This window comes from Bos indicus x Bos taurus, chromosome 24 (genome assembly GCF_003369695.1).
Source record: "Bos indicus x Bos taurus breed Angus x Brahman F1 hybrid chromosome 24, Bos_hybrid_MaternalHap_v2.0, whole genome shotgun sequence".
NCBI lineage: Eukaryota > Metazoa > Chordata > Mammalia > Artiodactyla > Bovidae > Bos > Bos indicus x Bos taurus.
The window spans coordinates 25,342,089-25,358,339 of NC_040099.1; the positions used below are offsets into that span (position 1 = coordinate 25,342,089).

Sequence of the window (16,251 nt, forward strand, 5' to 3'; positions counted from 1 at the left end):
TTTTCCTATCCTGATAATAATCTTGGTGCCTAAATTTTTTCTCATGAGCAATGCAAATGTGTAACCTCACAGGGGCAGGACAGAGACACAGTTATAGTGTGCCTGAAGCACTTTATTTTCTTTGGAAGAAAAGTATACTCTGAGCACTCCATTAACGAGACACAGAGGATCATACCACCCAGCTGTATCTGTGTCACTTTTTCTGTCTCTTTTACTTCTTTTTCTAATTCAGGTAACATCTGAATTGGGTGTTACTTGTTCTCCAACCAGAATATCTGACGACACTGGCAAATATAACCACAGATGTCAACTCACAGTTTTAGCATCCAGTGAAGAATGAAAAACAACTCACACTACCTTGTTACATCTTTCTGCGCACCTAGGAGTACCTGTCCTACGCATCTGTGTTGTCCAGTGGAGCAGCTATTAGGTATGTGTCTACCGGGCACTTGAAACACAGTCAGTCCAAACTGAGATATGCTAGAAGTTTAAAATACACTCTGAAGTTTGCAGGCTTTATATATAAAACGTCTCAATAATTTATATATTGATTACAAGTTCAAAGGAGAATATTTTTAACCAGTTGAATAACATACATGAAAAATTAATTTCATTTGTTTTTACTTTTTGAATATTGCTTCTAGAGAATTTTAAATTACATGTGTTCTGTATTATATTTCCACTGCATAGTGCTGCCTTAAATTCTTAGGGACTATACGGAGGCTTGGAATTTTTCACTCATTTTCCATTATAGATATAACTTCTTGTTCCCCAAGACATGTATTCTGGATAGTTTCCTTGCATAAGAACTTAAAAAATTTGAATCATGTTATAAGTTCTTATAAAGCAAAGATTTCTATATTAAATGCAAAGATTAATATATCTTGTAAGACTGATTAATCAACAACCCTTCTCATTTGGGTTATTTTAACTCTTTGTTATTTAATTCTAACTAGCAGGATAAATTAGTATTCATATGCTTTAAAATTTTCATATCAACTTTCCAATCAAACCACATGGTTCTTCAACTCGTTTGTTAGCTTTCCTTCCTACTGGTCCCTGGGGCCAGTCTAACAGAATCCAAACTCTTCTCACAATTTATAGGAGTATGGAATAAATATAATCCTATAATAAAAGGTGCATTTGCAAAGTAATCTCTAGAAAAACATCTAGACTTCTGGACTAGGAAATTTAAGATATATTTGAGTAGTATTTCTTTTTAAAAAAATTTTTGGCTGCATCGCACAGCTTATAGGATTTTAGCTCCCCAGCCAGGGATCAAACCTGAGCCCTTGGCAGTGAAAGTGTAGAGTCCTAACCACTAGAGTGTTCGGGCATTCCCCTTTTTTATCTTTAAAAAAAATGTTTTTTATTGAAGTAGAGTTGATTTACACTGTCATGTTAGTTTCAGGCATATAGCACAATAATTCAGTTGTATATACATGTATATACATTCTTTTTCAGATTCTTCTCCTTGATAGATTATTACAAAATATTAAGCATTTTGTTCTGTGCTCAAGTGAAGAGGAACTAAAAAGCCTCTTGATGAAAGTGAAAGAGGAGAGTGAAAAAGTTGGCTTAAAGCTCAACATTCAGAAAACGAAGATCATGGCATCCGGTCCCATCGCTTCATGGGAAATAGATGGGGAAACAGTGGAAACAGTGTCAGACTATTTTTTTGGGCTCCAAAATCACTGCAGATGGTGACTGCAGCCATGAAATTAAAAGACGCTTACTCCTTGGAAGGAAAGTTATGACCAACCTAGATAGCATATTAAAAAGCAGAGGTCCGTTTAGTCAAGGCTATGGTTTTTCCAGTGGTCATGTATGGATGTGAGAGTTGGACTGTGAAGAAAGCTGAATGCTGAAGAACTGATGCTTTTGAACTGTTGTGTTGGAGAAGACTCTTGAGAGTCCCTTGGACTGCAAGGAGATCCAACCAGTCCACCCTGAAGGAGATCAGTCCTGGGTGTACATTGAAAGGACTGATGCTAAAGCTGAAACTCCAATACTTTGGCTACCTCATGCAAAAAGTTGACTCAGTGGAAAAGACCCTGATGCTGGGAGGGATTGGGGGCAGAAGGGGATGACAGAGGATGAGATGGCTGGATGGCATCACTGTCTCGATGGACATGAGTTTGAGTGAACTCTGGGAATTGGTGATGGACAGGGAGGCCTGGAGTGTTGCAATTCATGGGGTTGCAAAGAGTCAGACGTGACTGAGTGACTGAACTGAACTGATACATATAATTTCTTAAAATAAGCATAATTAACATTATCTTCAGGAGAGGAAAAGAAATTATACTGAATACCTCTACTAGATAGCTGAATTCATAGGAAGACTTAATGGTTTCAAAGCCATTATCTCCATTCAGTAGTACACAAAGCATTTCTCTATTTCTTCAGCAGAGGCAAACGTCAAACTTTGTAATTCCTCTGCCATTCAGAATAGTTGTTGTTCAGTTGCTAAGTTATGTCCAACTCTTTGCAACCCTCTGAACTGCAGCACGCCAGGCTCCCCCATCCTCCACTATCTCCTGGAGTTTTAATGACCTAGATATGTTTCCTTCTTTTTTTTTTTTTAAGAAAAAATATCAATATCCTCCATTACACCTACTCGCTGTCTCCATCCTTCCTCCAGCCCCATATAAGATTACCCAGCAAACAGGTTGTAGGATTCAGAATGCCTGCCCCACGCGTGTTCTTTCATGTTAGAATATATACTGAGATGTCACTTTATCCCTTCTAAAGAGTAAGCAGGAAAATGAGAGGGAACGAGCTTGGAGACTGAGTAGTGGTGATGGAAAACTAAAGACAATAATCTCATAACCATCATCTGCTTCAGGACTCTTAGTCACAACACAGAGCCTAGCAGAAACTGAACAGTTCTGCTTTCTATTTCTGGATCTTCCTCCATATAAACTTGTCTGAGGAAGCTTCCCCAATCTCTCCAGTGTCCAGTTGGTTCTCCCCAAAGTTTTTAAAGCAGACAGAGCAAAAATTCTTTTGCAATTACTGCTATTAGTCATTGAAAACAAATGATTACTAATAAGAGGTATTATGATTAGGAGCCAAAACAACCATATACATATTTTCATAATAAAAGTGTTACGCTTTCCAGCCCGTTAAATTCTTTACAAGCATGTCAAATTTAGCATTAAACCAAAGTGTATAGAAGCAAACCTCGTTGTCGTCTCTCCAAGCTCTTGCAGTGGCCCGTACTTATCTATGTACTTCTGGCATGTTCTTGTGTGTGCCCTCATTTCACTGAGGCAAACCTATATGAAAGCAGATCAAAATAAGCTCACTGTTGAAAAGAGGCTCACTTCAGTCAATGAAGTCTTTTGTGACCCAACTTCACTGCTTTCTTATTTCAAATAAGGTCATAATGTGGGGTCAGTTGATTAAAAGGATGCAGTCAAGGTAATAGTTCAATCAATTTAAGGCATTATCAAGAATAACACTAATTTAAAATTTCTTTATAGTCAGAAGATCCGGGAACTGAGTTCTTGAATTTGGTTCTTTTAGAAAGCATATGCTTTTCAAAGTGAAAAAATGTATATTACATCAAATTTACTTTTTTTGGCTACTATTACCTAAATTAGTGATGGGAAGAAGGAAGAAAGAAAAAGAGCAAAAGGAAGGAAAGGGGGAAAAAAGTAAAAAGAGAGAGAAAAAAAAACAGAGAGAGATAAAAAGAATAAATAGATGGATTTTACAGATATCCGGAGTAAGTAAAAAGAAATCCTGTGCTTCAGGGAAAGATATAAATACCATGGCTTTATAATACATCCAGTAGCATTACATGAATTCACAATACACAGTATACTTAATGGCCCCATTAAGAGCAAATATAAAGGACAGCTCTTGCAGTCCATTTTTATGAAGGCAGAATAAAGAACCCTTGTCCTTCCAGATATACATTCAGAGATCCTAACCATGAGGGATCTGTTGCTGCATAGCACATATTCTACTAAATGTGTCATTAGAAACTCTGATAAGATCTTGTGCTAAAGGAAGCTTTGTTAGGGTTGTGGTAAGGTGGCCGACCCACCCTGCTTCATTTTGCCCAAGCTACGGAAGTTCAACCTCAAACATGAAATCTACCATCTCAAGGAAGCAGTCGTAACTGCTTCACAAAAGACAAAAATAAAAGCAAATGGAAACGTTAACAACAAATCCTTGCTTTATCCATCTAAAAAGATGTAAAAGCTAAGACCGATGTAGGCAGCTGTCTTAAAACAGACTGCTTTACAACATTTAACATCCAACTTTGCACATCAGTGCTCTCTCCTCTCCCTGTGACTTTCGTTAAGTCTCTTTCTTCTTTATAGTCCTTGATCAACATTCCTCATATAAATGTGGGGACTGTTTCCTGACAAGTGAATTGATAAATTCATAGGGTGTCTACCCCAGACACAAAACTGAAATCGGTTGTCAGTGGTGGCAGGAGTATAAGCCACTGTGCTTGCATTAAAGGTGTTTATATTCTAATAGAGGAAAAACAAACGAACAAAGGATGTGAAGACAAGTAGATAGGAAACCATTCAATATTGGGGACTGGGATACTCATGGAATGGACATCTGGCCAGGACTTACAGGAAGCAGAGTTGAGAATGCCTAATATTCCAGCAAGAAGAGACAGATACAAAGAAATCTCCCAAAGGAAAGATCAAAATACTTGTGAATAATCAGAAATAGGGAGTGAAAAAAGGAAGCAGATTCTGACCCAGGATAATAGAGAGAATGCTCTTGTTTCTGACAGATACCAAAGAACTGGGTAACAGAATAATATGCTGAGTTTGATTTTTTGCATGTTGAATTTTAAACAATGGCAAAATATCAAAATAAAAATAAGCAATACTGATTACTAAGAATGTGAAAAGCTATTGATTTTGAGCTATTGATTTTAGCATTCATTTCCACAGTGCTAAAATGAATCCCATCCAGTAACGCTAGTGGTAAAGAACCTGCCTGCCAATGCAGGAGATGAAAGGGATGCAATTCAATCCCTGGGTCAGAAAGATTCCCTGGAGAAGGGAATGGCACCCCACTCCACTATTCTTGCCTGTAAAATCCCATGGACAGAGGAGCCTGGTGGGCTACCGTCGATGGGGTTGCAAGAGTCCGACACGACTGAGCGTACAGTGCTAAAAGCCACTTGTGGTTTGTCTTTAATCTTTACCACCACCCTGTAACACGAACGTTATCTTTTCCCTCAATTTACAAAGACTCAAACAAAAACAGATTAATAATTTGCCCCAAATCACAAACAGTAAGTGAGAGAATCAGTGCTCAACCCTAAGATGTCTGACTCCAAAGACCATGCATAGATTCCGTAGTCACACAGCCATGAACAGATTTAGGTCTTACATAAATATTCAAAAAATGCACTTGAGCATTTACTATGTTCCAGCCACTATTCAAAGCTCTTGATACACAACCCAATAAAACAGACACAATCCTTACCCTCATGAAATCTGGTGGGGATAATGGATAATGGACATTAAACTTAAGTCACAAAAGCACAATTACAAATGGTGATAAGTGCTATAAAGGGAAAGCACAGAGTGCTAAGAGAAAGTGTTTAAGAGATTATAACTTAGATGAACAAGCAAGAAAGGTTCTCTAAGAAATTGAGATCTTCAGTATATGATCGCCCTTTTGATCTCTAGACAGGTAATATCTAGATATAGTCCCCTTAGCAGTTCAAATGTAATGTATGTAAAACTTAAAACTTAACTCTGTAGATTCTTCTCTAAATTTATTCCCCATATTAGCATTTTCACCTACTCATCTCAGAAACTTGGGAGGCATCTTTGACACCTCACTCTTATGCACCCCCCACATCCAGCTTCTTACCAATTTTCTTCAATCCCTCTCTTAAGTACACCCTGAAACAACCTCTTATTCCATACCTAATGCTTTTACGCTAACTCAGCTTCCTAACCACTTATCCTAAAGGCCACTAAACTGACTCCACCAATTCTGCTTTTGCCCCCTCCAAACCATTCTCCATGCACATGCCTGAGTCAGAGCTTAAAAATATAAACCTGATCAAAAGCTTACACTTTTTCTATGACACCCTATGGCATTTAAGATAAAATCTAGAACCTTTGACACAGCTTCTAAGACCTCACATGATCTAACCAGACTAGTATAGTATCAACGGAGCAAAACAGTAACAGGGAGGCAGCAGCCAACAGAGATAACTACTGCAAAGCCCAGAGCAGCGGAGATGGAATTACGCCACTGGGCTTGAAAATAAAGCTATGCACTGGGCGGGCTACAGTAACATAATAGAGGTCACATAATAAGGGGTGAGGGGAGTAATGGGAAGGGAGGAAATGGAGGTGGTCGATGAAAGCATTTGAGAAATTAGGTGATGGTGGGCATCAGGTGACGGCTCTCCTGCAGTCCATACTTATGAAACTGGAGGACAGGAAGAGGAGAGACTGAGACAATACACTCTGAAATCTGAGTAGGATGAGGTCAAAGGCAGAGGTGAAATGACTAGCTGTCTAACAATTTTCTCAGCGGTCTAAGCTGGTAACTATGAGCAAAGGCAGGGTGACATACCAGAGTGTCACATTCGGTGCAATTCCGGAACTCGGATTTCATTCTCTTGGCGACATCAGCTGCTGGAACTCCTTCGGAAGGAAGATAGGCCCGGCAGTAAGGACAGGTCCACTTATTGTTCTTTAGACTGGTAGCGATGCAAGAACGGCAGAATCTACAGGACACAAACCAAGAACACGTCACTCTCCTTGACAGGAATTAAGGAGCCGCCACTGGGAGTTCATGTGTGGAAACTGTATTTTAATGACACCTCGGATACTAAGAGCAGTTCTGCCAAGTGGAAGCTCCATCTACACTATTATAAAATAGATAACAGATGAGAACCTATTGAACAGCTCTGGGAACTCTACTCAGCACTCTGTAGTGACCTAAATGGGAAAGAAATCCAAAAAAGAGGGGATACATGCATACAGATAGCTGATTCACTCTGCTGTATAGCAGAAACTAACATAACATTGTCAATCAACTATACTCTAATAAAAATTAATTATTAGAAAAAAAAAGAGAGAGCTCCATTTGCATCCTACACTTGCTGGAGAGTCTCTTTATCTTCCCTGTGGGTCACAGGTTCTCACCACATGTGCTAGACACACAACAGGTGACAGGCAAGGTGGTCAAACAGCCTTCTTATAAACAGAATTCAAACTATAACTCAAATATCACTCAGCCACAAAAAAGAATGAAATAATGTCATCTGCAGCAACATGGATAGATCTAGAGGTAATCCTACTAAGTCAGACAGAGAAAGACAAATATCATATAATACCATTTATATGTGGAATCTAAAAAAAATGATACAGATAACTCATTTACAAAGCAGACTCACAGACACAGAAAACAAATTTGTGGTTACCAAAGGGGAAAGGGAGAGGGAGGGGCAAATTAGAAGCTTGGGATTAACAGATAAAAACTACTACACACAAAATAGATAAGCAACAAGGATCTATTGTATAGCACAGGGAATTATATTCAATATCTTATAATAACCTATTGATATAATAGAAAATAATCTGAAAAAGAATCTATATATCTGTATGTATCTATGTACAAATGAATCACTTTGCCTACACTTGCCTACACTTTGCCTACACCTGCCATTTCCTTCTTCAGAAGTGAAAGTTGCTCAGTCGTGTCCAACTCTTTGCGACCCCATGGACTATACAGTCCATGGAATTCTCGAAACCAGAATACTGGAGTGAGTAGCCTTTCCCTTCTCCAGGGGATCTTCCTAACTCAGGATCGAATCCAGGTCTCCTGCATTGCAGGTGGATTCTTTACCAGCGGAGCCACAAGGGAAGCCCACTGAAACTAACACAACATTATAAATCAACTACATTAAAAAAAAAAAAAACCCTATAACTCAAAGGATATCTAACATCATTTTCTTTTCTTTAATCTTGCTAAGTCGCTTCAGTCGTGTCCGACTCTGTGTGACCCCATAGACGGCAGCCCATGAGGCTGCCCCGTCCCTGGGATTCTCCAGGCAAGAACACTGGAGTGGGTTGCCATTTCCTTCTTCAATGCATGAAAGTGAAAAGTGAAAGTGAAGTTGCTCAGTCCTGTCCGACTCTTAGAGACCCCATGGACTGCAGCCCACCAGGCTCCTTCATCCATGGGATTTTCCAGGCAAGAGTGCTGGAGTGGGGTGCCATTGCCTTCTCCGTTCTTTAATCTTATTTTACCTTAAAATTTGTGTGTCGGGGGAGAGGGGTAATAGATCTTTGTTTTGTGGGTTTTTGTGTGTTAGATAAGGAACTAACAAGTTGAAGAGGTAAAAATACCAGACACATTATAAGTGTTCATAATTTTAAACTCATCCTCAGATATAGACAATTACCTAATCAAAATTACCACTATTAGGAATGTCCTCCATGTCAAGAAATACATTCTCTGGTTTTCTCAAAGATAATCTTGACAAAATATTAACATAATGAACAGAATTCACACATAATCTTGACCTATTTATGGGAACTGTTGATGATTAAGTGCACACAAAGTAAAAGTGAGCATTTCAATAGGTTATACACATTAGCATGATTTGATAGCTCTTAACTCAGTGTGTAATATCTACTTGGGAATATTAATATATGGCAGAAGTTAAGCTCTTCAAGGTTTAAGTAAACTATACATACTGAAAAGTTCATGTATCATAGGTACACAATTCAAGGAAATTTCACAAACAAAATTCGCAAATATATTAGCCATTGTGTGCTGTGTTTAGTCGTGTCCCACTCTGTGACCCCATGGACTGTAGCCCACAAAGTTCCTCTGTCCATGGGATTTCCCAGGCAAGGATGCTGGAGTTGGCTGCCATTTCCTTCTCCAGGAGATCTTCCTGATCCAGAGAGCAAACCCACATCTCCTGTATTGGCAGGTGGATTCTGTGCCACCTGGGAAGTCCCATTATTAGTCATTGTGATTAGCCATTACTGATTCTTGAAAGTATTCTCTTCTCCCTCTGTGATAAAACCCTAACATACACGCAGAGGATACTTATGTCTGCACTGTTCCCAAGGCATTTGCTTGATGCTTTTCCAGTGGTCATGTATGGATGTGAGAGTTGGACTATAAAGAAAGCTGAGGGCCAAAGAATTGATGCCATTGAACTGTGGTGTTGGAGAAGAGTCCTGAGAGTCCCTTGGACTGCAAGGAGATCCAACCAGTCCATTCTGAAGGAGATCAGTCCTGGGTGTTCATTGGAAGGACTGAGTTGAAGGTGAAACTCCAATAGTTTAGCCACCTCATGGGAAGTTGACTCACTGGAAAAGACTCTGATGCTGGGAGGGATTGGGGGCAGGAGAGGAAGGGGACGACAGAGTATGAGATGGTTGGATGGCATCACCAACTCGATGGACATGGGTTTGGGTGGACTCTGGGGGTTGGTGATGGACAGGGAGGCCTGGTGTGCTGCAGTCCACGGGGTCACAAAGAGTCAGACATGACTGAGCGACTGAAGTGAACTGAACTGAACTACGCCTGCCCAGCACCCATTTCCCCTTACTCTTACCACAGCATCCTGATTTTGCTCTGCAGGACCCACCCCTCTTATACGAGATACAAACTGGTGGGACCCCAATCCAGGTGCCCACAATCCCTTGCTGAAGGCAGAGCACCTGATGTCGACCAGACTAAGTGAGTAAACCGTCTCCCTGGGAGACGCGTGCTAAACAGTGACATACGAGCTGATTCAGCAATAACTTGATGGGACTGCCCTGCTCTTTATATACAACCCTGGATCTGCCTGGGCTCCTACCCTTTTCTTCTTTTTGTTACTAATGTTGTTTGGAAACTTTATGTTTTGATATAATTTCAAACAAAATTTTTTTTAAACGCTGTGCCCTGAGGCATGCAAGCTGTTAGTTCCCCAACCAGGGATTGAACCGGTGACTCCCGCATTGGGAGCATGGAGTATTAACCACTGGACCGCCAAGGAAGTCCCCATAATTTCAAATTTGATACACTGCTTTTTATTTACAAAGTTTATAACAGACCTTAACTCATTTAACCTTAACAACCCCCTAAGAAAGATCATTATTTCGTTTACAGATGAGCAAACTGTGATACTGGTTGTTACTTCTATAAAGTCACAGCTACAGAAAGTGCCTGAACTTGGTTAGTCTTAAGCTGGGTTTTCTTTTTCTTTTTTCTATTAAGTGGCAGTGTTCAGTGCTATAGAATTTTATTATTTTCTGTTGACCAATCGTGGTATGATGGTATTAAATGAATAATAGTTACATAATCACAGCAGAGTACGTCATGAGAAACGCTGGGCTGGAAGAAGCACAAGCTGGAATCAAGATTGCCGGGAGAAATATCAATAACTTCAGATATGCAGATGATACCACCCTTATGGCAGAAAGTGAAGAGGAATGAAAAAGCCTCGTGATGAAAGTTAAAGTGGAGAGTGAAAAAGTTGGCTTAAAGCTCAACATTCAGAAAACGAAGATCATGGCCTCTGGTCCCATCACTTCATGGCAAATAGATGGGGAAACAGTGGAAACAGTATTGGACTTTATTTTTGGGGGCTCCGAAATCACTGCAGATGGTGACTGCAGCCATGAAATTAAAAGACGCTTACTCCTTGGAAGGAAAGTTATGACCAACCTAGATAGCATATTGAAAAGCAGAGACATTACTTTGCCAACAAAGGTCCATCTAGTCAAAGCTATGGTTTTTCCAATGGTCATATACGGATGTGAGAGTTGGACTGTGAAGAAGGCTGAGCGCCGAAGAATTGATGCTTTTGAACTGTGGTGTTGGAGAAGACTCCTGAGAGTCCCTTGGACTGCAAGGAGATCCAACCAGTCCATTCTGAAGGAGATCAGCCCTGGGATTTCTTTGGAAGGAATGATACTAAAGCTGAAACTCCAGTACTCTGGCCACCTCATGCAAAGAGTTGAGTCATTGAAAAGCCTCTGATGCTGGGAGGGATTGGGGGCAGGAGGAGAAGGGGACGACAGAGGATGAGATGGCTGGATGGAATCACTGACTCGATGTACGTGAGTCTCCCGGACTTGGTGAACTCTGGGAGTTGGTGATGGACAGGGAGGCCTGGCATGCTGTGATTCATGGGGTTGCAAAGAGTCGGACATGACTGAGCGACTGAACTGAATCACAACAGTAAAAGATGTTTAGGTGTTTATCAGTTTTCACAACTAACACTCAGACAAAAAAAATAAAAGATCATTACAATTGGGAGCCATAAGGGAAACATGGTTAACTTAACAATATAAAATAATTACATACAATTTGGGAAGTAGAATGATGTGGTAAGTGAAGTGCATACATGCACAAGTTTTCATCCACACTGCCAGTCTATGTCTTTTGGTTGGTGCATTTAATTAATTTACCTTTAAGGTAATTACTGATTTGTATGATCCTATTACCATTTTCTCGATAGTTTTGGTTTTATTTTTTGTAGGTATCTTCCTTGGTTTTCTGACTCAAAAATTCAGTAACCTGTCTTTGCACAGCCACAGCTGCCCTTCTTGGAAAGAGCAATACTTTCGTAATCAAAAGATCTAAGTCTTCTGCTGTCTTTTACTTCTGTCTGCCTCAGGTGATTAACTGTAAGTTCTATGGCACAATGTTCTTAGCTTTTCCTTGTGTCCCTAAGGATTGGTTCTCAAAGTGTAAGAGTATTACAAACAACAGTTCAAATGCTCAACTCATAATCAACATTTCTAATGAACACTTAAGGTTCTGGCAGGAATTCTTTGTCTACATGATTTAGGAGCAAACAGGTAACACTGTGTTTCTTGTCAACTAAAAGTCACCCCCTCTTTGCTCACACTGATTTGAGTTTTGCACGAACAGAATACAAACAGAAGATGAATCCTGGTGCCAAGCTCCATTGTGGGCACTGGTCACACTACCTCACTTCACTCTTGGAGTAATGCTAAATGCTCCTCTTTCTCTCTACCCTGACTGACGGCAAACTGAGGTTCAGAGAGGTGTTAACAACTTGCTGAGGTCACACAGCTGTGAAGACAGTAGTGAGTTGTTTTTTGGGTGTCTTTTGCCAGTAGCTCACAGCTTGTGGGATCTTAGTTCCCTGACCCGGGATTGAACCAGAGCCCCTGGCAGTGAAAAGGCAGAGTCCTAACCACCAAACCACCAGGGAATTCCTAAGATAGTAATGTTTTTTATCCTCAAGCAGTTTTGGGAGAGGCTCAAAGTTTGTAGTCTTTTTAAAGACCCTTGGGCTTCCCGGGTGGCACTAGTGGTAAAGAACCCGCCTGCCACCGCAGGAGATATAAGAGATGTGGGTTCAATCCTTGGGTCATCCCCTGGAGAAGGAAATGGCAACTCACTCCGGTATTCTGACCTGGAGAATCCCATGGACAGAGGAGCCTGGTGGGCTACAGTCCAGTCAGACACGACTGAAGCAACTTAGCATGCGTGACAAGTAGAAGCAGCAAAGCTATGAGATCACTGATTGCTGTACCTGCATAAGCCGGGTGGGCGTTCAGTTCAGTTAAGTTCAGTCGCTCAGTCGTGTCCAACTCTTTGCGACCCCATGAATTGCAGCACGCCAGGCCTCCCGGTCTATCATCAACTCCGGGAGTTCACTCAGACTCACGTCCATCAAGTCAGTGCTGCCATTCAGCCATCTCATCCTCTGTCGTCCCCTTCTCCTCCTGCCCCCAATCCCTCCCAGCATCAGAGTCTTTTCCAATGACTCAACTCTTTGCATGAGGTGGCCAGAGTACTGGAGTTTCAGCTTTAGTATCATTCCTTCCAAAGAAATCCCAGGGCTGATCTCCTTCAGAGTGGACTGGCTGGATCTCCTTGCAGTCCAAGGGACTCTCAGGAATCTTCTCCAACACCACAGTTCAAAAGCATCAATTCTTCGGTGCTCAGCCTTCTTCACAGTCCAACTCTCACATCCATATATGACCACAGGAAAAACCATAGCCTTGACTAAATGGACCTTTGTTGGCAAAGTAATGTCTCTGCTTTTTAATATGTTATCTAGGTTGGTCATAACTTTCCTTCCAAGGAGTAAGCATCTTTTAATTTCATGGCTGCAGTCACCATCTGCAGTGATTTTGGAGCCCCCCAAAATAAAGTCTGACACTGTTTCCACTGTTTCCTCATCTATTTGCCATGAAGCGATGGGACCAGATGCCATGATCTTCGTTTTCTGAATGTTGAGCTTTAAGCCAACTTTTTCACTCTCCTCTTTCACTAGGGTGGTGTCATCTGCATATCTGAGGTTATTGATATTTCTCCTCACATTACCTAGAGTATATTTCTGCTGTTATTTTGTAAATACTTAGTACATGTTTTTGTAACTATAATCAATAACCACAATAATGGAAATTCCTAGTAGATATTCATGAAAAGGAGCACATTTGAGGTATGTTTAAAACCAAGTCTCTCCCTATAACCCATTCAAGTCTGTACAGTGGTGTACTTGTGGCATGAAACTCTCACATGAGCCTGATACAGATGCTGTTGCATTATATGAGGATATTAGCAGCAAATCTGGTAGATGAGTCAATTAACTGTACTCCTTTTAATAGAAGTGTTTATCAAGTGGAGAAAACACATCAAGATCAAGGTGTTTTAGAACAGATTGAATTTACTGATTATGAGTACATAAGAACCACAACATTGTCACCATGCAAACGCGCTGGATGCTGCTGCAGCTCAAGTCTCACTTTCTGGGCTGCAGAAGCAAGACTGCAGAACTGCTGAGTTCAAAAAATCTGAGGGGAACATTCTCTCCTTAAAGGTGTAGCTATCAAATTCAATTCATGAGTGCTGGAGTTTCTACCATCCCTACCCTGGTATCTTGGCATGAAAAGTATACAAGTGATTGGGACTTCCCTGCTGGTCCAGTGGTTAAGAATCTGCCGACCAATGCAAAGGACACAGGTTCAACCCCTGCTTGGGGAACTAAGATCCCATATGCCACAGAACAACAAAGCCCATACTACAGAGCCTGCAAGTCACAACTAGTGTCCCTGCTTGCAACAAAAGATCCCACACGACACAACAAATGTCCCTCATACTGCAACAAAGACCCAACGAAGCCAAATATAGAAATGCTTGCAAAAAGTATACAATGATCAAACATTTTCTGAAGGGCCTAATCAGAAACCACAGAGGGTTATTCAGCTTTATGTAATATATACTACATAACAGGAAATACAGACAGAAAGTGTTAGTCACTCAGTCGTGTCCCACTCTTTGCGACCCCATGGACTTGCCAGGCTCCTTTATCCATAGGATTTTCCAAGCAAGAATACTGGAGTGGGTTGCCATTTCCTTCTCCAGGGGATCTTCCTGACCCAGGGATCAACCCCTGGATCTTTCTCATTGCAGGCAGACTCTTTACCATCTGAGCCACCAGGGAATAAAGACAAGATAACTCAAAACTAAAATGTCTCAGAAAGTGAAGTGTAGAACTGTATACACACAGTGAAAGCTTCTTGCAGGCTTGTAGGTGTATAAGAACATCTGGGGTAAGGAAAATAAGGACATTTATTTACCCGTTGAAAAGATGGCAACTGGAAAGAAAAGGTGTGTGGTAGAAGAAGGGTATTTTCATTGTCAAATTTTAAGTGTGAACCACATCAACTTATTACCAACATTAACAAACAATTCTTTTAAAAAGTAAATCATCTGCAACCGCTTGGGATCAATGGTCTGGTAATGTCTGATAACTTGAAACTTGCAGGTACCCCTTGACTCTGCAATACCAAGCCCATGTATTCCCTCAAAAGGAATTTTTTAAAATGTCCATTTGTACAAGAATATTCAGAAGGAATGTTTTCATAATAGCCCCAAACTGGAAATAACCCAGGTATATATCAATAAAAAAGTGAATAAACAACCCGTGGCACAATCATACAATGAAATTCTACGCAGCAATACAAAAAGAACAAATTTCTCATACAAGCAATAATATGGATGAAATTCAAAGACACACTGAGTGAGGAAACCAGACACTAGTGACCATATTTCACTTTAGATGAAGTTCTTAAACAGGTAAAACTGATCTATGATAGAAAAAAAAATGTTTCAACAATGACTGTCTACAAGGGTACAAGGACAGGAATGGCTGGGCAGGGGCAGGAGAGAACTATATGGGGGCAATGAGACTATTTTATATTTTAATAGAGGTTTGGGCTAAACATAGGTTTAAGGGCAAATGTTATACCTAGAATGGATGCATTTCACTATGTGTAATTTACTTTAAAAAATCCCATGATTAATATAATGCATGCTCATATGAGAAGGGGTAGAGTGTGCTAATGTCTGTAACCCATTCTGAAATGCATTAAAAAAAATCAGATGGATTGATGGATAAGTATGTGATAGAAAGATAAAAAGATAAGTGCAAACATGGCAAAATGAACAACTGAATACAGATAGTGGATCTATGGATAGTCACTGTACAATTCTTTCAAATTAGCTGTATGCTTGACATTTTTCATAATAAAATGTTAGGGGAAATTAATCATCTTACTATGATGATTTATTTAAATTACTTATTTAAGTTTTTTTTACTTCTGAGAAAATTTAGTTGGAAAATTAAGAAGGGAAATGTTCAGAGGATGAGAGGTCTGAATTTTTTTTTGAATTTTTTTTTAACAGAATGTGATTTGAAGAGAAAAATATTTTTTAAAAGCACTGAAATTCAGGGTGAGGAAAATATTAGCTTGCATTTATGATTATTCAAAAATTTAAAGAGCAGGAACAATTGGAAAGATAATAAAAGGCTAAAGTGAGAAAATACAAACTGTAAAAAAAAAAAAAAGAATTTGTATGGCTTTCAGCAAGAACAGTTATTCTATGGTTTATAATGAAGACTTTACAAAGCCTGCAAAAATCTCCCCAGACTCAACCACATAAGCACAGACTCACTAACGAAATTTTTAATAACAGCTTATGATTGCCAGACAGTGTTTGACATGCCAGGAGTGAAACTACGGCAGGGCCTGAGGTCCCTGCTCTCAGAGTTACGGGATGAAGAGAGAGGAAATAAGCAGGTAAACAAAAGGACGGGCAAAGGATGAATGCTCTGAGAAGAAGAAAACAGTTGGCAATAAAAATAGAGCGGGTGGGGCAGAGGAAGCAGTAAGATGGGTGGTCCCTGGGATGACATTTGAAGACACCAGACTTCAGAAGACCTGGGAATGGTTTTCCAAGCTGAACACA

At 40.1% G+C, this 16,251-nt stretch overlaps 1 protein-coding gene across 2 annotated transcripts in view; it reads right to left on the reverse strand.

Moving 5' to 3' along the window:
- Positions 1 to 16,251, reverse strand: part of RNF125 (ring finger protein 125) — a 47,972-nt gene that overhangs the window by 20,481 nt on the left and 11,240 nt on the right. For both annotated transcript variants that reach the window (XM_027525870.1, XM_027525869.1), the window contains exons 2-3: positions 6,580 to 6,733; positions 3,184 to 3,278 (exon numbers count right to left, since the gene is read on the reverse strand). In XM_027525870.1, coding sequence (XP_027381671.1) covers positions 3,184 to 3,278; positions 6,580 to 6,733 — 249 coding nt within the window. The remainder of the gene's footprint in view (positions 1 to 3,183; positions 3,279 to 6,579; positions 6,734 to 16,251) is intronic.